The sequence below is a fragment of the Myotis myotis genome, unplaced genomic scaffold (genome assembly GCF_014108235.1).
Source record: "Myotis myotis isolate mMyoMyo1 unplaced genomic scaffold, mMyoMyo1.p scaffold_m19_p_22, whole genome shotgun sequence".
Taxonomy (NCBI): Eukaryota; Metazoa; Chordata; class Mammalia; order Chiroptera; family Vespertilionidae; genus Myotis; species Myotis myotis.
Window position 1 is genome coordinate 530,951 of NW_023416327.1, and position 22,160 is coordinate 553,110.

The 22,160-nt window shown below is 61.6% G+C and overlaps 1 protein-coding gene and 1 long non-coding RNA gene across 4 annotated transcripts in view; both read right to left on the reverse strand.

Moving 5' to 3' along the window:
* Positions 1–821: 821 nt before the first annotated feature.
* On the reverse strand, positions 822–11,459 carry LOC118679110. The gene is made up of 3 exons (XR_004975124.1): positions 11,178–11,459; positions 1,517–1,687; positions 822–924 (listed from the first exon to the last, which is right to left on the reverse strand). It is a non-coding gene; the product is annotated as an uncharacterized LOC118679110 (long non-coding RNA).
* Positions 11,460–16,034: 4,575 nt separating this feature from the next.
* The window catches only part of ARNT2 (aryl hydrocarbon receptor nuclear translocator 2), a 79,655-nt gene continuing 73,529 nt past the window's right edge, over positions 16,035–22,160 (reverse strand). For all 3 annotated transcript variants that reach the window (XM_036355491.1, XM_036355490.1, XM_036355492.1), the window contains exons 15-19: positions 21,688–21,787; positions 20,187–20,325; positions 19,664–19,814; positions 18,038–18,174; positions 16,035–17,257 (exon numbers count right to left, since the gene is read on the reverse strand). In XM_036355491.1, the coding sequence (XP_036211384.1) occupies positions 17,159–17,257; positions 18,038–18,174; positions 19,664–19,814; positions 20,187–20,325; positions 21,688–21,787 (626 nt within the window). In that variant the 3' untranslated portion in view covers positions 16,035–17,158. The remainder of the gene's footprint in view (positions 17,258–18,037; positions 18,175–19,663; positions 19,815–20,186; positions 20,326–21,687; positions 21,788–22,160) is intronic.

Genomic DNA, 22,160 nt, shown 5'->3' on the forward strand with positions numbered 1-22,160 from the left:
CATTGATTTTCAGAGAGAGTGGAACAGACAGGGAAAGACAGAAACATTGATGTGAGAGAGACACATCGATTGGTGCCTCCTGGCCCTGCCGGGGAAGGCCCTGCAACAGGGTCTGTGCCCTGACCGGAATCGAACCCGGACCCTTCGGTCCACAGGCCAGTGCTCTACCCACGGAGCCACACCGGCCAGGGCTGTTATATACATTTTTATTGACTTCAGAGAGGAAGGGAAAGGGAGAGAAACATCAATGATGAGAAACATCAATGATGGACCAGCTGCCTCCTGCACGCCCCCTACTGGACATCGAGCCCAAAGCCGGGCCTGTGCCCTGACTGAGAATCGAACCGTGACCTCCTGGTTCATGTGTCGAAGCTCAACCACTGAGCCACACCGGCCGGGCCCCCATCTCTCTTCCTAACACGCTCAGGCTGTGTCTGGGTGTCCACGGGCCCAGTTATGATGCCGGCTGTGAGGATGGCCACCCAACACGGTTCTGGCCACCAGTCTCCCAGTGGAAGCTTCCGGAAAGATCAACAGGCCCAGCCTCCTCCGTCATGTCTCCCGGGGTTCCCACTTGGGATGCAGGCGTTGTTTCTGGAGCTCCAGCAGCCACCTGGCAACCACGAGGGCGAGTCCCATCGTCAGAGACGACGAAGAGAGAACAGCACGCGTTCGATCCTCCGTGGTGAGTCGGGGAGCTGCCTGCCCGGCCGGCCTTCGTCTGGGCTCCGTGTGATGCGAGAAAAAGAAGTCCCTTTACGTCCCCGTCTTCTGGTGTCCAGCTCCCTGCGGCCTCTAAGGCCGCGATGACGGATCTGATTCCGGGATCAAAGGCGCAGGATCTCACATTGGCCGACACCGTTTCCCAACAGGGACGAAGGACGTGTGTGGCTGGACCGTGGGACAGTTAGGCCTGCATTCCACCTGCTCCCCCAGAGAGAAATATTGAATTATTACTGGAGGCCCGGTGCACGAAATTCGTGCACGAGGGTGAGGGGGTCCCTCAGCCCGGCCTGCACCCTCTCGCAATCCAGGACCCCTCGGGGGATGTCCGACTGCCGGTTTCGGCCCGATCCGGCAGTCAGACATCCCTCTCGCAATCTGGGACTGCTGGCTCCTAACTGCTTGCCTGTCTGTCTGCCTGATCGTCCCTAACCCCTCTGCCTACCTGATCGCCCCTAACCCCTCTGCCTGCCCGCCTGATCACCCCTAACCCCTCTGTCTGCCTGATCGCCCCTAACCCCTCTTCCTGCCCGCCTGATCGCCCCTAACCCCTCTGTCTGCCTGATCGCCCCTAACCCCTCTGCCTGCCCGCCTGATCACCCCTAACCCCTCTGTCTGCCTGATCGCCCCTAACCCCTCTGCCTGCCCGCCTGATCACCCCTAACCCCTCTGTCTGCCTGATCGCCCCTAACCCCTCTGCCTGCCCGCCTGATCACCCCTAACCCCTCTGTCTGCCTGATCGCCCCTAACCCCTCTGCCTGCCTGATCACCCCTAACCCCTCTGCCTGCCCACCTGATCGCCCCTCACAGCCTCTGTCTCAGCCCCCGCTACCACGGCTTCGTCCGGAATGATGTCCGGAAGGTCGTTCGGCTGTCTGGTCTAATTAGCATATTATGCTTTTATTATTATAGATGCCTGCGGAGCGGAGAGGTTCTCGAGGCGATATCTGTGAAACAACCGCATCTGAAATGCAGGGGAGAAAAGCGTGCCCTTCAGAAAGAGGGTGAACAGCACCTGGAGGCTCTTGGGGGGCGGGGGTCCGTGTCCGTGTTCACTGGGGTGAGGGGCCTGCCATTCAACCAAGACCTTTTGTTGGCAAAATAGCTTTTCCCCCAGAACCTTTCTCAGCCTCAGGGCTCTTATCAAACGTGTTGTAAGAAGGAGGTTAGCGGAGGGGTGAGGGGGACGACAGCGCCCCGCGCAGGGAAAGGCAGAGAGTGCAGTAGGGCGGGGGGGGGGGGGTATAAAACCCCAGCCGCCCACACGCAGCGTCCCAAGTCCCACCCGCCACACGGAGGTCCCCCAACCTGCACGTCTTCCTCGTCCCATCCTGCCACCTGCTCGCGGATTCCGAACGGGAGGCCCGGTGCCCCTGAAACCGATCACAGCCCCCCACTGGGGATGGAGCCCGCCACCCGGGCCTGTGCCCTGACCGGGGATCGAACCCTGACCGCCTGGTTCCGAGGTCGACGCTCAGCCACTGAGCCACGCCGGCCGGGCTGTTTTTAATTTTAAATATTTCTTGATTTGAGAGAAAGAGAGAGAGAGAGAAAGAGAGAGAGAGACATCAATTTGTTGTCCACTTATTGGCTGATTCATGTACGTGCCATTGGTATATCGAGATGATGCTCTGACCAACTGAGCCACCCGGTCAGGGCCCAAAACCCCATTTTATTTATTTAAAAAAATTTTTTAAATATATTTTATTGATTTTTTACAGACAGGAAGGGAGAGGGATAGAGAGTTAGAAATATCGATGAGAGAGAAACATCAATCAGCTGCCTCCTGCACACCTCCCACTGGGGATGTGCCCGCAACCCAGGTACATGCCCTTGACCGGAATCGAACCCGGGACCCTTCAGTCCGCAGGCCGAGGCTCTATCCACTGAGCCACACCGGTTCGGCCATTTTATTTTTAAAAATAATACTTTCAACCAAAGGACTTGTATGCATCCATATAGGCCTAACCAATGGACACAGACAACAGGGGGGTGAGGGCATGAGTGGGGGGTGTGGGGGGGCAATGGGGGGATAAGGACACATATGTAAAACCTCCATCAATAAAGAAATTAATAAAAAATAATAATAAAATAAAATAATACCTGATACTTTTTGGAAGTCTAATGAGATAAAGCTTATTTGTTCTCTTCCATCATCTCCGAAGGAATCACTAAATCCATCAAATTCTAGGCCACATATTATCAGGAAAATCGTGGGAACAACATCTCGCCCTTTGCCAGGTCAAATAAGGAGATATATATATACATATATTTAATCCTCACCCGAGGATATTTTTCCATTGATTTTTAGAGAGAGAGGAAGAGAGAGGGAGAGACAGAGAGAAACATCGATGTGAGAGAGACACATCAATGGGCCGCCTCCTGCAGGCACCCTGACCAGGGCCCATGCCCTTGACCGGAATCGAACCCGGGACCCCTCGGTCTGCAGGCCGACGCTCTACCCACTGAGCCACACCAACCAGGGCCAGGAGAGATTTTTAAAAATATACTTATTGCCGCACCGGTTTGGCTCAGTGGATAGAGCGTCGGCCTGCGGACTGAAGGGTCCCAGGTTCGGTTCCGGCCAAGGGCATGCACCTGGGTTGCGGGCACATCCCCACTGGGGGGTGTGCAGGAGGCGGCTGATCGATCTCTCTCATCGATGTTTCTAACTGTCTATCCCTCTCCCTTCTTCTCTGTAAAAAATCAATAACATATATATATTTTAAAATATATATATATTTATTGATGTCAGAGAGGAGGAAAGAGAGACAGCGACATCCATGATGAGAGAGAATCACGGATCGGCCGCCTCCTGCACGCCCCACACTGGGGATCGAGGCCGCCACCCGGGCCTGTGCCCTGAGCGGGAATCGAACCCGTGACCTCCAGGTTCCTAGGTCGAGGCTCAGAGACCACGGAGCCACGCCGGCGGGCCAAGGAGAAACTGTTTAAATAACACGCCCGCACAGCCTAAGAACGCAGAGAGGGAGGTCGGAGCAAAGCCACTTTAGATGCCAAAGGCTTCGAGGACCGAGAGGACGGGGATGCTGGCGTCCAGCCGGCGATGCCATCGGAGGGGAAGGACTTGATAGGTCCCCTTCTCCGTGACCGTTCACCCCATCCCCCCCCGTCCCTGGCCACACGCCAGCCCCCGCCCCCCTTGTTCTCCATCAGGGTGCTGAGCTTCAGCGGAGGAGCCACAGCCCCTCAGGCCACACGACAGGGACCTCAGCCCCCCCGCGAGCCTCCCTCCTCCTGCCCCGTGGACGTGCGTCCCCGATGCAGCCAGGCCTGGGCCTTGGGTGCGGGCGGGCGCCACGTGTCCGGGGAGGAGTCCGTGGAGACGGCCCCGCTGCCTGAGGCTCAGCCACTGGGCTCTGCCCCGAGGGGGCCGGGCTGCTTGGCTTTGGGACCCTGGAACGTGAGAGCAGATTCCGGGCGCCCGTCCGAGGCCCCCCAGGAGGCTCCGGGGGGTGGAAGGTGGAGGCATTCCTCCCCAGAGTGGGACTGGAGGGCCGGCTGAGGAATGGATGGCCCTCTCCAGAGAGACAGGCTCCCCCAGACACAGCCCTGTGTCCCCACTCGGTCCCCATTCACGGGAGGGGGGCACGTCTGAGCCGAGTGTCCGGGAGGCGGCCCCATGAGACTTTGAGATCCCTTATCAGCAAGACAGGCCATCCTGGCCCGGCCGGCGCGGCTCAGTGGTTGAGGGTCATCCTATGAACAAGGAGGTCGGGGTTCGATTCCCGCTCGGGGCACAGGCCTGGGTTGTGGGCTCCATCCCCAGTGCGGGGCGTGCAGCAGGCAGCCGATCCCTGATTCTCTCTCACCATGGATGTTTCTCCCTCTCTCCCTCTCTCTCTCTCTTTCTCCCTTCCTCTTTGAAATCAACAAAAACATATTAAAATCTATACTAATAAAAGGGTAATATGCTAATTAGACCAGATGTCTTCCGGACATCCTTCTGGACAAAGCCATGGTGTTGGGGGCTGAGGCAGAGGTGATTAGGAGCAATCAGGCCGGCAGGAGAGGGCAGTTAGGGGTGATCAGGCCGGCAGGGGAGGGCGGTTAGGGGCGATCAGGCCGGCAGGGGAGAGAAGTTAGGGGCGATCAGGCCGGCAGGGGAGGGCGGTTAGGGGCGATCAGGCCGGCAGGGGAGGGCGGTTAGGGGCGATCAGGCCGGCAGGCAGGTGAGTGGTTAGGAGCCAGTGGTCCCGGATTACAAGAGGGATGTCCGACTGCCGGTTTAGGCCCGATCCTGAAGGGATCCAACTGCTGAGGGGCCCTGGATTGAAGAGGGTGCAGGCCGGGCTGAGGGACCCCCCACACACACACACGAATGTCGTGCACTGGGCCTCTAGTTATGTTATAAATAAATTAACTGAATAAGGAATCCGTTTGCTATGCCACCTCCTCCATGAAGGCCTCCTGTCTTTCCAGCCTGGACAGCAGTCCCCGGTGGCTTCCTGTGCGCGCTCTCTCTCTCTCTCTCTCTCTCTCTCGGCCTCTCCTTCACCCCTGGTCCCTCGCTCAGTTTCCTTCCACCTGCAAACTGCTGGGCTTGTTTTGATATTTTCCCATTGATTTTTAAAGAGAGTGGAAGGGAGGGGGCGAGAGAGAGAGAGAGAGAGAGAGACATTGATGTGAGAGAGACGCACCGACTGGTTGCCTCCCGCACCCGGGCCAGGGATGGAGCCTGCAACTGAGGTCCGTGCCCTTGACTGGAATTGAACCCGGGACCCTTCGGTCCACAGGCCGGCGCTCTAACCACTGAGCCACACTGGCCAGGGTGGAGGGAAGTGTTTTGAAGTCCTCATGCCCAGGCCACACCCCAAACCAGTGAAATTTACCCTCATTATCTCTTGGAGGGACCCAACTCCAGCGGTTTCTTTTTTTCTTTTTTTAAACAAATATATATTTTATTGACTTTTTACAGAGAGGGAGGGAGAGGGATAGAGAGTTAGAAACATCAATGATGAGAGAGAAACATCGATCGGCTGCCTCCTGCTCATCCCCCACTGGGGATGCGCCCGCAACCCAGGTCCATGCCCTTGACTGGAATCGGACCCGGGACCCTTCAGTCCGCAGGCCGACGCCCTACCCACTGAGCCACACTGGCCGACCCCAGTCGTCTCTAAAGCACCTTGAGTTGCTATAATGAGCAGCTGGGGTTGCAATGATGGGCTCTGAGCACATCCTACCCTCTCCACCCCCTCTCCCCCTCCCTCCAAAGTTAAGATGCTGTTTTTGTGCCCTGGCCGGTGTGGCTCAGTGGATAGAGCGTCGGCCTGCGGACCAAAGGGTCCCGGGTTCAATTCCGGTCAAGGGCATGTGCCTCGGTTGCAGGCTCCTCCCCGGCCTGGGCCCTGGTCGGGGCGCGTGCAGGAGGCAGCCCATCGACGTGTCTCTCTCACATCGATGTTTCTCTCTGTCTCTCCCTCTGTCTCTAAATTCAATGGAAAAATATCTTTTAAGAAAATCAAAAATGAAGATAAATACAAAAAAAAATAAAAACTTCATAAAATAAAATTTAAAAAAGATGGGGTTTTTGTAAGCGGCTCTCCACTGATTTCTTTGGGGGGGATTTCCTGGGTCCTCAAGGACATGGAGACTCCATGACGCATGGGGGGTTCCCACCCCGGGCAGCTGGGCCGGACGCCCGTTCCGCCCTGTGGTTCCGGCCGGGCTGAGCGTCCCAGCGCAGAATCCATCCACCACCCACAGGGAGGAGGGAGGAAGGGCAGTTTCCAGAAGATGTCCTCTGTGTACTGTCCGAGGCCTCGCCGGGGCCCTCTGGCATCGCAGTTCCCGCTCCCGCCCGGGGTCCCCCCTGCCTCTCCCGTAACAGGAAGGCGGTGAGTCATGGCATCTGACGTCGCTGGCACTACAGGAGCCCGTGTGCCGACGGCCCTTGGCGGGGAGGCAAGGGGGCATGTTTATATTTACGTCTCGTTTACGTTACGCCCCTGAGGGTTGTGGTTTCCGGGCAAAGAAGTCAGTTCCGCTTTGACGAAAAAGTGGAAAATCCGATTGTTCCATCCATGACGAACCCGGCTCTTGTGAGAGCTTCTGCCGAAGGCCAGTGAGCTGTTCAGCCCCCATGGGGGTGCTCTCCCCGCAAGAAACGCCGGACCTCCCAGCTCCCTGCCTCGGCGGCTTCTCTGGCATCTCTGCCCGTCTTTTATGTTAATAAATAAGGAGTCAGCCCGGCTGGGGTGGCTCAGTGGTTGAGCATTGGCCTAGAAACCAGGAGGTCACGGTTCGATTCCCGGTCAGGGCACATGCCCAGGTTGTGGGCTCGATCCCTAGTGTGGGGTGTGCAGGAGGCAGCTGATCTGTGATTCTCTCTCATCATGGATGTTTCTCTCTCACTCTCCCTTCCTCTCTGAAATCAATAAAAAAATCCTCCTATATAATAAAAGCCTAATATGCAAATCGACTGAACAGCAGACTAACCAGTCGCTATGACACGCACTGACCACCAGGGGGCAGACGCTCAACGCAGAACCTGCCCAGCCCATAGGCCCCAACCGGTGGCGGCAGTGGGGGAGGCAGGGCTGGCGAGTGGGCGGCGCCTGCCCAGCCAAGGTGGGTGCCAGCAGGGGCCACCCAATTGCCCTGCTGGGCACCCCACAGATCAGCCCTGATCGCTGGCCAGGCTTAGGGACCCTACCCGTGCACTGATTCCGTGCACCAGGCCTGTCGTATATAATAAAAGGGTAATATGCAAATTGACCGAACAGCCGAACACCCGGAACGCCCATGGACCCTCGCCCTGGCTGTCCCCCCCTGATGGTCCCCATTGGGCGGGCCGGCTGGACCCCACCAGTGCACGAATTTGTGCACCAGACCTCTAGTATGTATATATCTAATCTAATAAAAGGGTAATATGCAAATTGACCGTCACACCAACACCAAGATGGCCACCACAAGACAGCCGGCAGGGGAGCGCAGTTAGAGGCGACCAGGCCCGCAGGGGAGGGCATTTGGGGGGGACTAGGCCTGCAGGGGAGGGCAGTTGGGGGCAACCAAGCCTGCAGCGGAGGGCAGTTAGGGGTGACCAGGCTGGCAAGGGAGGGCAGTTGGGGTGACCGGGACCGCAGGGGAGGCCAGTTGGGGGCAAACAGGCCTATTAGGGGAGGAGAGTTAGGGGCAACTAGGCCTGTAGGGGAGGGCAGTTAGGGGCAATCGAGTTGGCAGGGGAGGGCAGTTGGGGGCAACCAGGCCTATAGGGGAGGCCAGTTAGGGGTGACCAGGCCATCAGGGGAAGGCAGTTAGGGGCAATTGGGTTGGCAGGGGAGGCCAGTTAGGGGTGACCAGGCCTGCAGGGGAGGGCAGTTAGGGGCAATTGGGTTGGCAGGGGAGGCCAGTTGGGGGTGACCAGGCCTGCAGGGGAGGGCAGTTGGGGGCAACCAGGCCTGCAGGGGAGCAGTTAGTTGTCGATCAGGCAGGCAGAAGAGTGGTTAAGGGGTGATCAGGGTGGCAGGCAGAAGTGGTTTGGGGCAGTCAGGCAGGCAGGCAGGCGAGTGGTTGAGAGCCAGCAGTCCTGGATTATGAGAGGGCTGTCTGACATCCCTCGAGGGGTTCCAGATTGGAGAGGGTACAGGCTGGGCTGAGGGACGCACAGCACCCCGCCTCGTGCATGAATTTCGTGCACCAGTCCTCTAGTATATATATAAAAACAAAACAAAAACACGCTTCCCCCCTTTCACATATTTCGGGGTGAGGCACATGGACTCAGACATCCCAGGGCCCGGTGGGGGAGGCGGCTCTGAGTCCGAGCTCCGCACGGGGAAGACCGGCCGCGAGCCTTGCTGAGCCGCTGCCTGGGGAGGCAATGAGCTCACGGCTGCAGCAGACACGCTGGGGGGGGGGGGGCGTCAGAAAAGGGGGCGTCTCCAATCTCCGGGCGCCAGGATTACGGGAAGCAGAGAGCTCGGGGGCCAAGGGGCAGCCCCAGGGGGACCGGACAGCGGACGCAGCAGGAAGAGCGTGGGCTTTGAGGTCAGCGCTGAGCGAAGGTCCCGTCCCGGCTCCGTGGCTTCCTGGCCACTTACGTGGTCGCGGCAGTCGGGGCGCAACAGCTCCCCCACCTGTCACGGGCAGAGAGGGGCCTGGCCCCGTCGAGGTGCTGTGAGGGATGAGTGATGAGCACGTGTAGCCTCAACGCCTGGTACCTGTTCAATTTATGTTTTATTTGTTAAATAGGTTTCATCGATTTTTACAGAGAGGAAGGGAGAGGGATAGAGAGTCAGAAACATCGATGAGGGAGAAACATCGATCAGCTGCCTCCTGCACGCCCCCCACTGGGGATGTGCCCACAACCCAGGTACATGCCCTGACGGGAATCGAACCCGGGACCCTTCAGTCCGCAGGCCGACGCTCTGTCCACTGAGCCACACCGGCCAGGGCTGGTACCTGTTCGATTTATTACAAGAGACCTTGGGCCCTGGCCGGGAGGTGAGTTGGTTACAGCATCGTCCGGATTGGCCAACGCTGCAGGTTCGATCCCTGGTCAGGACACATACAAGAATCAAGCAATGGCCCTGGCCGGTGTGGCTCAGTGGATAGAGCGTCAGCCTGCGGACTGAAGGGTCCCGGGTTCGCTTCTGGCCAAGGGCACAGGCCCGGGTTGCGGGCTCGATCCCCAGTGTGGGCCGTGCAGGAGGCAGCCGATCCGTGATTCTCTCTCATCATGGATGTTTCTCTCTCTCCCTCTCCCTTCCTCTCTGAAATCAATGAAAACGTATTTTTTAAAAAAAATCAATGTCTCTCTCTCTCTCTCTCTCTCTCAAATCAACACACAATTAAAAAAGTTTTTTTAAGAAAATCTTGCCCTACCCGGTTTGGCTCAGTGGACAGAGCGTCGGCCGGCAGACTGAAGGGTCCCGGGTTCGATTCCAGACGAGGGCACAGACCTCGGTTGCAGGCTCGATCCCCTGCTCGGGGCGCGTGCAGGAGGCAACCCATCGAAGTGTCTCTCTCTGTCTCTCCCCGCCCTTCCGCTCTCTCTAAAAATCATTGGAACCCGGCCGGCGTGGCTCAATGGTTGAGCGTTGACCTGTGAACCAGGAGGTCACGGTTAGATTCCCGGTCAAGGGCACGTGCCCGGGTTGCGGGCTCTCTCATCGTTGATGTTTCCATCTCTCTCCCTCTCTGAAACCAATAAAAATATATATATATATATATATATATATATATATATATATATATATATATATATATATATTTAAAGACGTTAATATCAATGGAAAATGTCCTCGGGTGAGGATTAAAAAAATAAAATAAAATGAAAAAATCTTCCTGGACACGGTGACTCCCAAACTGGGTACAAAAATCTCTCTTTCCTTCTTTTTCAAACTCCCTCCGTTTCAAAGCCATTTGAGGGCAAGGGACAGCGGAAACGGAGAATAAATAAAGCAGCTCTGCTGGACGGAGCACCGGCCCCGAGCAGGAGGTGGCGATGGTCCCGTGTGCGTGTGTGTGCGTGCATGCATACGTGTGTGCATGCGTGTGCATGTGTGTGCATGCGGGGTGTGGGGTGTGCGTGCATGTGCGTGTGTGTGCATGTGCGTGTGTGCATGTGCGTGTGCGCGTGTGTGGATGTGTGTGCGTGTGCGCGTGTGTGGATGTGTGTGCATGTGCATGTGCGTGTGTGCATGTGGGTGTGTGTGCATGCGTGTGTGTGCATGTGCGCGTGTCCTGCTGGGGCAGTGACATCACCGTGCGCCTCACTGGAAAGGCCGCCTCCATCGGGGCCGGATCGCTCCCCACGACTCACCTTGGCCCGGCAGACGCCAAGACGGCAAATCATACGGCCCAGCGGGCGGCGGGCGGGCTCCGGGAATCAGACCTCACAGTCGTTTGGGGGGTTTTTTTTGGTTTTTGTTTTGTTTTTCCCCCCCAAACGTTTGCCAGAAGGGCTCATCCAGAAACCGTCTGTCGGCCGAACAGATGTTGGCGGTGAGTCAGGGACCCCAGCTGCCGTCACAGCTGCCCTTTCCTGGGAGCTTCTGAAGCTCGGGGCTCGGTGCAGCTGCACGACCCCCCGCAGGGGAGGGAGGTGTTTGGGCTAATCCTCACCTGAGGACAGATTTTTCTATCGCTTTTCAGAGACCGAGAGGAAGGGAGGGAGGGGGGGAGAGAGAGAGAAACATCCATGATGAGAGAGAATCACGGACCGGCCGCCTCCTGCACGCCCCACACTGGGGATCCAGCCCGCCACCCGGGCCTGTGCCCTGACCGGGAATCGAACCCTGACCTCCTGGTTCCTAGGTGGATGCTCAGCCACGGAGCCACGCTGGCCGGGCTGGAGCCGGGGTTTGACAAACACAGCCCTCGGGACGGAACGAGACTGCAGCCGTCTGGGTGGGTGGCTGAGGGGGGACTGAACCACGTCCCCACATGGGTGCCCCCTGCCACCCTCCGGAACCCGTGACCGTGTTACTCACCTTCGTGAAAAAAGTCACTGGCAGGTGTGATTAAGGATCTTGAGACGGGGTGTCCCCTGGGCCATCTCAGTGGCCGATGGAACGACAGACCCTACAAAAGGGAGGAGGGAGGGCAGGGTCAGTGCAGCAGCCGACGGGGCGTGGAGACAAGACCAGGAAGGGTGCGAGGACGGGCCAGGAGCCGGGCGTGCAGGAGGCAGCTGATCAACGTTTCTCTCTCTCTGCCTCTCTTTCTAAAAAAAAGTCAATAAAATATCTCTTTTAAAAAGGTATATACTCTGGTTTCTCTTCAGATCGTATAAATCTTTCGCCTTTTACTAAAAAGGTATAGCCCGGCCAGGGTGGCTCAGTGGTTGAGCGTCCTCAGCCTAGGAACCAGGAGGTCAGGGTTCGATTCCCGGTCAGGGCACAGGCCTGGGTTGTGGGATCCCCAGTGTGGGGCGTGCAGGAGGCAGCCGATCCGTGATTCTCTCTCATCATGGATGTTTCTCTCTCTCTCTCCCTCTCCCTTCCTCTCTGAAATGATAAAGAAAAGTATATATAAAAGTATATATATGATCTATACTAATAAAAGGGTAATATGCTAATTAGACCGGGAGACTTTCCAGGCAAAGCCATGGTGGTGGGGCTGAGGCAGAGGTGGTTAGGGGCGATCAGGCCAGGAGGGGAGGGCAGTTGGGGCGATCAGGCCAGGAGGGGAGGGCAGTTGGGGGCGATCAGGCCAGGAGGGGAGGGCAGTTGGGGGCGATCAGGCCAGGAGGGGAGGGCAGTTGGGGCGATCAGGCCAGGAGGGGAGGGCAGTTGGGGGCGATCAGGCCAGGAGGGGTGGGCAGTTGGGGTGATCAGGCCGGCAGGGGAGGGCAGTTGGGGGCGATCAGGCCGGCAGGGGTGGGCAGTTGGGGGCGATCAGGCCAGGAGGGGTGGGCAGTTGGGGGCGATCAGGCCGGCAGGGGAGGGCAGTTGGGGGCGATCAGGCCGGCAGGGGTGGGCAGTTGGGGGAGATCAGGCCGGCAGGGGAGGGCAGTTGGGGGCGATCAGGCCAGGAGGGGTGGGCAGTTGGGGGTGATCAGGCCGGCAGGGGAGGGCAGTTGGGGCGATCAGGCCGGCAGGGTGGGCAGTTGGGGGCGATCAGGCCGGCAGGGGGGGCAGTTGGGGGGCGATCAGGCCGGCAGGGGAGGGCAGTTGGGGGCGATCAGGCCGGCAGGGTGGGCAGTTGGGGGCGATCAGGCCAGCAGGGGGACAGTTGGGGGCAATCAGGCCGGCAAGGGGGGCAGTTGGGAGCGATCAGGCCAGGAGGGGAGGGCAGTTGGGGGCGATCAGGCCGGCAGGGGGGCAGGTTGGGAGCGATCAGGCCAGGAGGGGAGGGCAGTTGGGGGCAATCAGGCTGGCAAGGGGCGCAGTTGGGAGTGATCAGGCCAGCAAGGGGGGCAGTTGGGAGCGATCAGGCCAGGAGGGGAGGGCAGTGGGGGGCGATCAGGCCGGCAGGGGGGCGTTGGTGGTGAACAGGCCAGCAGGGGGGGCAGTTGGGAGCGATCAGGCCAGGAGGGGAGGGCAGTTGAGGGCGATCAGGCTGGCAATGGGGGACAGTTGGGGGCGATCAGGCCGCAAAGGGGGGCAGTTTTGGGCGAGAAGGCTGGTGGGGGGGAACTGTTGGGGACAAGCAGGCTGGCAGGCAGGTGAGCGGTTAGGAGACAGCGGTCCCAGATTGGAGAGGGTGCAGGCCGGGCTGAGGGACACCCCCCCCCCACCCCCGTGCATGAATTTCGTGCACCGGGCCTCTAGTGTGTGTGTGTATATATATACGTCAAATATATGTGTGTGTGTGTGTGTGTGTGTGTGTGTGTGTGTGTGTGTGTGTGTTAAATATATATTAAGGTATAGAAAGGTCTCGTGGGAAATAGTTGAACCTAAACACGTGAAGGCAGGGGGTCTGGCTGTCTCTCACGCTCCGCACACACGCGTCCTCTTACCCGTCTGCTCATGTGTGCGCGGGAGGTCCCAGGGGCAGGTGCTCTGAGTGGGCACCGCTGAGTCACACGCCTGTCCATCCATGACGTCCGGGACGTTGCCCCACACGCTCCAACGCTGTCCACCCGTGTCCACCAGCCGGAGTTCCCGCCGCCCACATCCGCAGGCCCAGCTGTGCTCCCAGACTCGGCGAGTGCCAGCCACACACTCACTTCCTGCCCCAGCGACGGGTGGGGGGTCTGACGTACCCGCCCCCCCCCCCCCCAGCTCCTGGGAATCCGCGGGGCAAACCCCGCGGCCGCACGACGACGACGACGGAGCCGGGCTTTCCTCGCTGTGTGACCGCTTCCTGTGTCCCGAACACTAACTGCCAGGAACCTAAGTCCCAGGATGTTCCCTGACACGTTATGGGCTGTCATCGCTGTTCTTCACGCAGATTTTTTTATTTTTATTGAGTGTGAACGTATCCGCGTTTTATTTTGTTTGCTCTTCGTGCCTCGTTTAAGAAACCCCTCTGAGCTCAGGCAATGTGGCTCCGTGGTAGAGCGTCAGCCTATGGACCCGGCGGTCACGGGTTCGATTCCCGGTCAGGGCACAGGCCCGGGTTGCGGGCTCGATCCCCAGGGTGGGGCGTGCAGGAGGCGGCCGATCCATGATTCTCTCTCATCACGGATATTTCTATCTCTCTCCCTCTCCCTTCCTCTCTGACAGCAATAAAAATATACATTTTTAAATCCCATCCTAACCTGATTTCATGAATCTATTGCTCTAGGTGACTTTTCCCCTCAATGTTTTACGGACACGGCTTTTTACACTGAGCTGTTTCGATCCCCATGGAATTGTGTGTGTGTGTGCGTGTGCGTGTGCGTGTGTGTGATATTCTGCATGTGAGTGAGATCAGGACTAGCTGCTTTTTCTCACGCTTTCCCGCCAGCGCCAAGTAACAGCCTCTTCCTGAGTGTGTGTGTGTGAGTGTGTGTTAATGTATATGTGTTTGTGTGTGTGTGTAGGAGTGTGTGTTTGTGTGTGTGCATAGTGCATGTTTGTGTATGAATGTGTGTGTGTGCATGTGTGTGTGAATGTGTGTGTGTGCATGAGTGTGTACGTGTGTGTGTGTGTGTGTGTGTGTCTAGGCCTCTGTTGCTGCAGGTCCTGCGGATCCCTCTCCGTCTCCACACTTACAACCCGACGGCCCAGCAGGACCCCTGCCTCCCTCCCTGCAGGACCCGCCCGCCGCCCAGGTCCCCGCCCAGGCCCCCAGGGACCCATCGACGACAGAGGCAGCCGGGCCGTCACGGCTCCAAGCAAAGCGGCTTTTACTACAGGACGTTTCCAAAGGCCGTTACATTCGCGACACACGTACACGACGGACGGAACAACAACCGTTAGTCACCGAGAACGTTCTAGCAACACCGACGGGGGGGGGGGGGGGGGTCACAGTTCACAGGCGGAGGGCGGACGGCGAGCAGAGGCCAGGGGGGCTGAGCCGGTCCCGTCGCCCAGGCTCCCAGAACCGCCCGTCCCGGGAGGAGAGGAGCCGGTGACAGGGAGGAGCTGTCCTGTGGCCGCCACGTCCCAGCCGGCCACCGGCTCTGGCCACGGGCCCAGGCCTGGGGAGAGGGGGACACGCCGCCCCGGCCCTGGGGTTGGGGAGGTGGGGACACAGCAGGGTTTGGTGGGGGAAAGAGAGAGGGGGAGGCCCCTGGCCGGTCGGGGCGCAGCGACCTCGTGACCGAACCCCCATTTTCGGGGAAAACGAACAGCATTTCGGCCTCTGCCGGGACCTGTGACTGCTGGGCTGTGGGCACCCGCCTGCCTCGCGCAGGAGACAGGCCCCCACCCGGCTCTCGGCAGCACCCCGGCTGCAGGAAGCGGGGGTGCCGGACAGGGCTCACCCCGAAACTGTCTCACTGTTAGCGAGCAGGCGGGTGAGAATCCAGTGACGTCCCGGGCCCAGTGCGGACACGGACGAGAATATCACTCATTTCCCGGGACCTCCTCTCCGCCCCCCCCCCCCCGCCTCTCTCCCCCTCTCTCTAGTCGAGTGGGAGCTCTGGGGGTGTCGGGAGTGCTGATCTGGGGAGCGCACAGCCTCTTTAAGGGCTCAAATAGACGCCTGCCTCTAGCCGGTGTGGCTCAGTGGATAGAGCGTCGGCCTGGGGACCCAAGGGTCCCGGGTTCGATTCCCGGTCAGGGCACAGGCCCGGGTTGTGGGCTCCATCCCCAGTAGGAGGCGTGCAGGAGGCGGCCGATCCAGGATTCTCTCTCACCGTGGATGTCTGTCTGTCTGTCCCTCTCTCTCCCTCTCCCTCCCTCCATTCTCGCCTCCCAGGACGGAGACTGGAGCTGTCGACACCCCGCTGGTCTTGTGGGTTGAGGTTGAACGAGAGGCGGAGATGAAAGGTCCCCCCCTCGGCCGCCCTCGGTGCCCAGCTCCATCCGGGCAGCTCGTGGCCAGGCGGGTCGACCGCATGAGCCATCTCAGAACACCCCCAAGTTCCCCCCAAAAACCAGAAGCACAAAACCCCCAAACTCCCCGGCTCCCGGGCTCCAGGCCGCGATGTGTGTTGATTTTACGGAGACACCATCCTCTGACCCAGAAGCTGGTGCTGTGCCTTTTTGGGGGGGCGCACGGGAAGACACCCGGGGGCCTGGGACAGTCCAGGCGGGCTCAGTGTCTGCCTCCTGCTGCCCCCCAACTCCCCTCCGAGCCAAAGACTCCTACAAGAGACCCACACCCCCTGCCTCGAACCCGGGACCACTCGGCCCTATTCACACAGGGCCCTGGCCCCGGCCAGTGTGGGTCAGTGGATAGAGCCTCCGCCTGCAGACCGAAGGGTCCCGGGTTCGATTCCGGTCAAGGGCACGGACCTCGGTTGCAGGCTCCTCCCCAGCCAGCCCTGGTCGGGGCGCGTGCAGGAGGCGGCCCATCGATGGGTCTCTCTCACATCGATGTTTCTCTCTGCCTCCCTCTCCCTTCCACTCTCTAAGAACCAATGGAAAATACCCTCGGGGGAGGGTTAGAAACAAAAAAACAACAAAAGCCCCACAAAGCCGCTCTGGAAGCTAAAATCCGTGTTAGTTTGGAGGAACCGGAGGGCATCCCACCCACCAGACCAACGCTGAGCCTTAGAGGTACAGCTCCCCACGCCAGCTGGGCCCCGGGGGTGCGGACAGGGCTCACCCCGAAACTGTCGCCAGAGCCACTCAGCAGATGCACCCCACCCACCCCCAGAGGCTGGTCGGGAAGCCGCCTGGCGCCCCAGGCCCCGGCACCCGCCCGTCCCGTCCGCACCCCCGCACAAGGGCCTCTGTGACCCAGGAGCCTCCTGCAGGCTCCGGCGACATGAATGGGGTGAGGAGGAGTCGCCCCAGCCCCCCAGCCCGGCCCTGGCCCCCGGGTCCCCCTCCTGCAGCCGGGGTGCTGCCCAGCGCGGGGTGGGGCACACCTCGGGGCTCACTCACGCGTGCCCGGGACTCAGACGCTCACTCTGCCCACGCAGAGCAGACACGGGCCCGACACATACAAAGGGCACGCGGGTCTGGGGAGCCGGGGCGTGGGGTGCACGCTCCCCGATCTGTGCTCTCACCTCCGGCTCACAGAGCACAGGCTGTGCCCCCCGTGCACCCCCGTTTCGGGCGCCCCCGAGCCCCACCTGCCCACAGAAGACAAAGGCCAGGAGAGAGCTGGTCCCAGCCGCGTGGGCAGGCCCGGGGTCGGGGGCACGTGGGGGGCTGTAAGCGAACGTCTACCGGGAAAAACTGTCGAGATCGGACACACCCGGATTCTCAGGACCCGGCGGCCGCCTCGCAAGGACACACGGGGACAGCACAATAAATACAAGGGACCCCCGACGTCTCCCGGGCTCCGGGCGGGGGGGTGAGCGGTGCGGGGCCGGGCGCACGCGGGCGGGGGGTGAGGTGCCCTCTGTTGGCGGGGGGGATGGGGGGTGGCTGCGGCGTCCCCATCACAGCCCGGGGAGGGGTCCACGGAAGCCTCGCTCTGCCCCCCGCTACTCAGAGAACGGCGGGAACATGCCCAGGTCAGCGAAGTCCTCGATGTTGTAGCTGCCGGTCCCCTGGGCCGGGTCCCCCGGCATCGGCAGCATGTCCTGCAGGGACAGACGGGGGGGGGTGGGGAGGGCAGGGCAGTGGGCACCGCACGGCCCACTCGTCTCTAACGGGGGGGGGGGGGGGGAAGGCAGGGGGCAGGGCTCCCTGATGCCTGAGACCCGGGGAGGGGGGACCTGTCACTCCCACAGGTGAACAGCCTTTGTCTGTGTCAGGCTGAACCAGGATGCAGGGTGGACAAGACCCCACGGGGACCCGGCCGGTGTGGCTCAGGGGCTGAGCGTCCACCCAGGAACCAGGAGGTCAGGGTTCGATTCCCGCTCAGGGCACAGGCCCGGGTTGCGGGCTCCATCCCCAGTGGGGGGCGTGCAGGAGGCGGCCAATCCATGATTCTCTCTCATCATGGATGTTTCTCTCTCCCTTCCTCTCTCTTCCTCTCTGAAATCAATAAAAATATTTTTTAATAATATTTTATTGATTTTTTACAGAGAGGAAGGGAGAGGGATAGAGAGTTAGAAACATCCATCAGCTGCCTCCTGCACACCCCGCACTGGGGATGTGCCCACAACCAAGGTGCATGCCTTTGACCGGAATCGAACCCGGGACCCTTCAGTCCGCAGGCTGATGCGCTATCTACTGAGCCACACCAGTCAGGGCAATAAAACTATTTTTTAAAAAAACAACGGAGCTGCCAGGTGCCCAGGCTCCCTCACCGGGGCCTTCAAGGCCTGGGAGCCCTCGTCGGGGGCAGGGCGCGGGCAGTGGCGGGGGAAGGAGGCGGAGAGGAGACCCGGGGACTGAGGGAAGGGGCGCGGCTGTACCTGGAACACTTCGGTCTGGCCCGGCTGCGGGTGGGCGTGCTGCTCGCCGCTCGGCTGCCCGTGGTGCTGGCTCTGCCACTGGGACCAGACTTCCGACGGCCGGCCCTGGAACTGCGCGCCGCCCTGGCCGCCTTCAGCTGCAAGACCCGGGGGCGGGGGTGGGGGGGAGACGGGGACGTGTCACAGGGGGAGCCTCCACAGCCCCTCCCTCCCGCTGGGGCCTGGATCTGCCCCCCAGATCCACAGATGGAAGGCTGCCCCCCCGCATCTCAGCGTGGAACTGCATTTGGAGTGAAGGCTTTTAGTTTTATCTTCAATCCTCCTCCGAGGACATTATTTCCATTGATTTTTAGAGAGAGGGAAAGGGAGGGAGAGACAGGGAGAGAAACGTCGATGTGAGAGAGACACATCGATGGGCTGCCTCCTGCACGCGCCCCGACCGACCGGGGATGGAGCCAGCAACCCAGGTATGTGCCCTTGAGCGGAATCGAACCCAGTACCCTTCAGTGCACCAGCCAACGGTGAGCTAAACCAGCTGGGGCAGAGTTAGGGCTTTTGAAAAAGTCATTAAGGTGCCCGGCCGGCGTGGCTCCGTGGCTGAGCATCGACCTAGGAGCCAGGAGGTCAGGGTTCGATTCTCGGTCAGGGCACAGGCCCGGGCTGCGGGCTCCATCCCCAGTGGGGGGCGTGCAGGAGGCAGCCGGTCCATGATTCTCTCCCATCATGGATGTTTCTCTCTCTCCCTCTCCCTTCCTCTCTGAGATCAATAAAAATATACTTTTAAAAAGGGAGAGCGAGCCCTGACCGGTGTGGCTCAGTGGATAGAGCGCGGCCTGCGGACTGAAGGGTCCCGGGTTCGATTCCGGTCAAGGGCATGGACCTTGGTTGCGGGCACATCCCCAGTGGGAGGTGTGCAGGAGGCAGCTGATCGGTGTTTCTCTCTCATCCATGTTTCTGGCTCTCTGTCCCTCTCCCTTCCTCTCTGTAAAAAAATCAATAAAATGTATTTAAAAAAGAGAGAGAGAGAGACAGCCCTACAGTGTTCACTATTTACACACCTGGCCGTCCCGGTAACGATTCTCTAGTTTTCTGAAATGAGACTCTAGACCAGTGGTTCTCAACCTTCTGGCCCTTTAAACACAGTTCCTCGTGTTGTGACCCAACCATAACATTATTTCCGTGGCTACTTCATCACTGTCATGTTGCTCCTGTGATGAATCGTCATGTAAATATCTGATCTGCAGGATGGTCTTAGGCGACCCCTGTGCAAGGGTCGTTCGACCACCAAAGGGGTCGCGACCCACAGGTTGAGAACCGCTGGCCTAGGGTTTTGGACGCGGGTCCTCAAAGCCCTCGCCAAGGCCCACGGAGGGTAAGGTAGGGATCAGACCACGTGGGAATGGAGCCCGTGGCCTTGAACCCGGCGGCCTCAGCCACAGCCCAGTCTACGCAGCCAGTCGCCGAGGCCACCAAGGGCCGCTCAGAGCCAGAGGGAAGGGGCGCTGAGAAACCTCAGCCCCGCTGCCAGGATTCGGGGAGCGCGGGGCTCAGCCCCCCCAAACTGGGGATGTTCCAGAGGCGTGGCTTAATGCCCCCCCCGGATCCCCACCCCCGTCCCCCACCTACCAAAGCCGGGGGTCCTGCTGGCCAGGCCGGAGTAGGCGTTGCCACTGGGCGAGGAGGTGGCCGGGCTGGACAGCGGGCTGTAGGAGGCGGGGTCGGCCGGGTAGCTGTGGCCCGTGCCAATCCCAAACGGGGAGGACTGGGTCTTGCCGGCCTGAGGGGGGCACGGGCCGCGGTCAGGGCGCAGCGGAGAGATGGACGCATCCCCGCAGGTCCCCGCCGGGCCCCAGGCTGGTCGCCGCCGCCCGCAGGTGTGGGAGCTCGGGGCAGGGCCGGCTCGGGGCGGACGGACCCCCAGGCCCTGCTGGCCGGCCGGGCACAAGCCGGGGTCAGGCCCAAGTGGACGGGCCGCGGAGCCGCAGGACGTGGGCCCTGGATCTCTGGGGGCAGGTCAAGGGCACCCCCTGGGCCCTCGGGGGCCCGGCTGTTCGGGATAGTCAGCTCCAGCCCAGGGCCGGGACGTCGGGCGCCATGCGGGGGTGCCCCGCCCTGGGCAGCCGCGGGCAGTGGCCCCCCGAGGCCGTACCTGTGCGGGGAAGGGCGGCCGGCTCCCGGTCCAGGCCACCTGGCTCTGGCTGAGCTGCCGGGAGATCTGGGACATGTTCTGGCCGGTCGAGGAGGAGGACTGGATGTCGTTCACCCCGGGCACGTGCACCACGGAGGAGCTGAAGGAGAGAGCAAGCGTGTGTCCTCAGATGCCCGCCCGGCACACGCCCTGCCCTGCCCGGACCACCTCCCACCCTGCCCTGCCCGGACCACCCCCCGCCCTGCCCACCTCCCCGCCCTGCCCTGCCCTGCCTGGACCACCCCCCGCCCTGCCCACCCCCCGCCCTGCCCTGCCCGGACCACCTCTCACCCTGCCCTGCCCGGACCACCCCCCCGCCCTGCCCTGCCCGGACCACCCCCCCGCCCTGCCCACCTCCCCGTCCTGCCCTGCCCGGACCACCCCCCGCCCTGCCTGCCCGGACCACCCCTCGTCCTGCCCTGCCCAGACCAGGAGGTCAGGGTTCGATTCCCGGTCGGGGCACAGGCCCGGGTTGCGGGCTCCATCCCCAGTGCGGGGCGTGCAGGAGGCAGCTGGTCCGTGATTCTCTCTCCTCATTGATGTTTCTCTCTCTCTCCCTCTCCCTTCCTCTCTGAAACCAATAAACACGTATTTAAAAATAAAAGAAAAAAGAGGCCTGGAGCCAGGACCCAGCCTGGGAAAGGAAGGGCGACACCGGCTGGGCCCGAGCGGCCGCTGGGCTGAGACCCCGGGCCTGACGGACCGTGTGGTCCTCTGTCCCGTGGCGGGGGCTGCGGCCGCGGGGAGCCGGGGCCCAGGGCGCTTCTGCCGCCCGACGGGTGTCGGCAGCTCCGACCCACCAGGCCTGGGTGCAGCCAAGCAGCCCCTCTCCCTGGCGCCCTTCTCGCCCGAGAGAGGAATAAACACCTCGTCTCCATGGGAACCGGAGCCCCCGGGTGCTCAGCCCAGCCCCGACCTGCGGACAGGCCACCCGGCCGCCCAGCGCCAGCTCTGAGGTGTGAGGGCCCCCTGGCCCCCGGCCCCCGGCCCCCAGCCCCCACCTGCGGACAGGCCCATGGCCGCCCAGCGCCCAGCTCTGACGTGTGAGGGCCCCCTGACCCCCGGCCCCCGGCCCCCACCTGCGGACAGGCCCCCGGCCGCCCAGCGCCCAGCTCTGAGGTGTGAGGGCCCCCCGGCCCCCGGCCCCCACCTGCGGACAGGCCCACGGCCACCCAGCGCCCAGCTCTGACGTGTGAGGGCCCCCTGGCCCCCGGCCCCCGGCCCCCACCTGCGGACAGGCCCCCGGCCGCCCAGCGCCCAGCTCTGACGTGTGAGGGCCCCCCGGCCCCCGGCCCCCACCTGCGGACAGGCCCACGGCCACCCAGCGCCCAGCTCTGACGTGTGAGTGCCCCCCGGCCCCCGGCCCCCACCTGCGGACAGGCCCCCGGCCGCCCAGCGCCCAGCTCTGAGGTGTGAGGGCCCCCCCGGCCCCCAGCCCCCGGCTCCCGCCCGCCCGGCGCACCTGAAGGCCTTGCCCGAGTGTCCGGCCGGGAAGGGGCTGCCCTGGGAGTAGATCTGCTGGCTTCCTGCCGCGGAGGCCGAGCCCATCATCTTCTTCTCCGCTGGGGACGGAGCAGGTCACATGATTCCGGGGTTCCCGCCTGCAGACCGCGGGGCAGGCGGCCGCGAGCACAGGTGCAGGCGGGAGGCGCCAGAGGGGGTGCGGGGCCGGGCAGCTCATCCCCACTGGGGCCTTGCTCCCCCCCCCCCCCGTCCCCACAGCAGCAGGCGGTCTGCCCCGGGGACAGGACACAGCCCCCAACCTGGGCCGGGACACAGCCCCCCCCCACCTGGGCCAGGACACAGCCCCCCCCCCCACCTGGGCCAGGACACAGTCCTCCCCCACCTGGGCCAGGACACAGCCCCCGCCCCCACCTGGGCCAGGACACAGCCCCCCCCCACCTGGACCAGGACACAGCCCCCCCCCCACCTGGG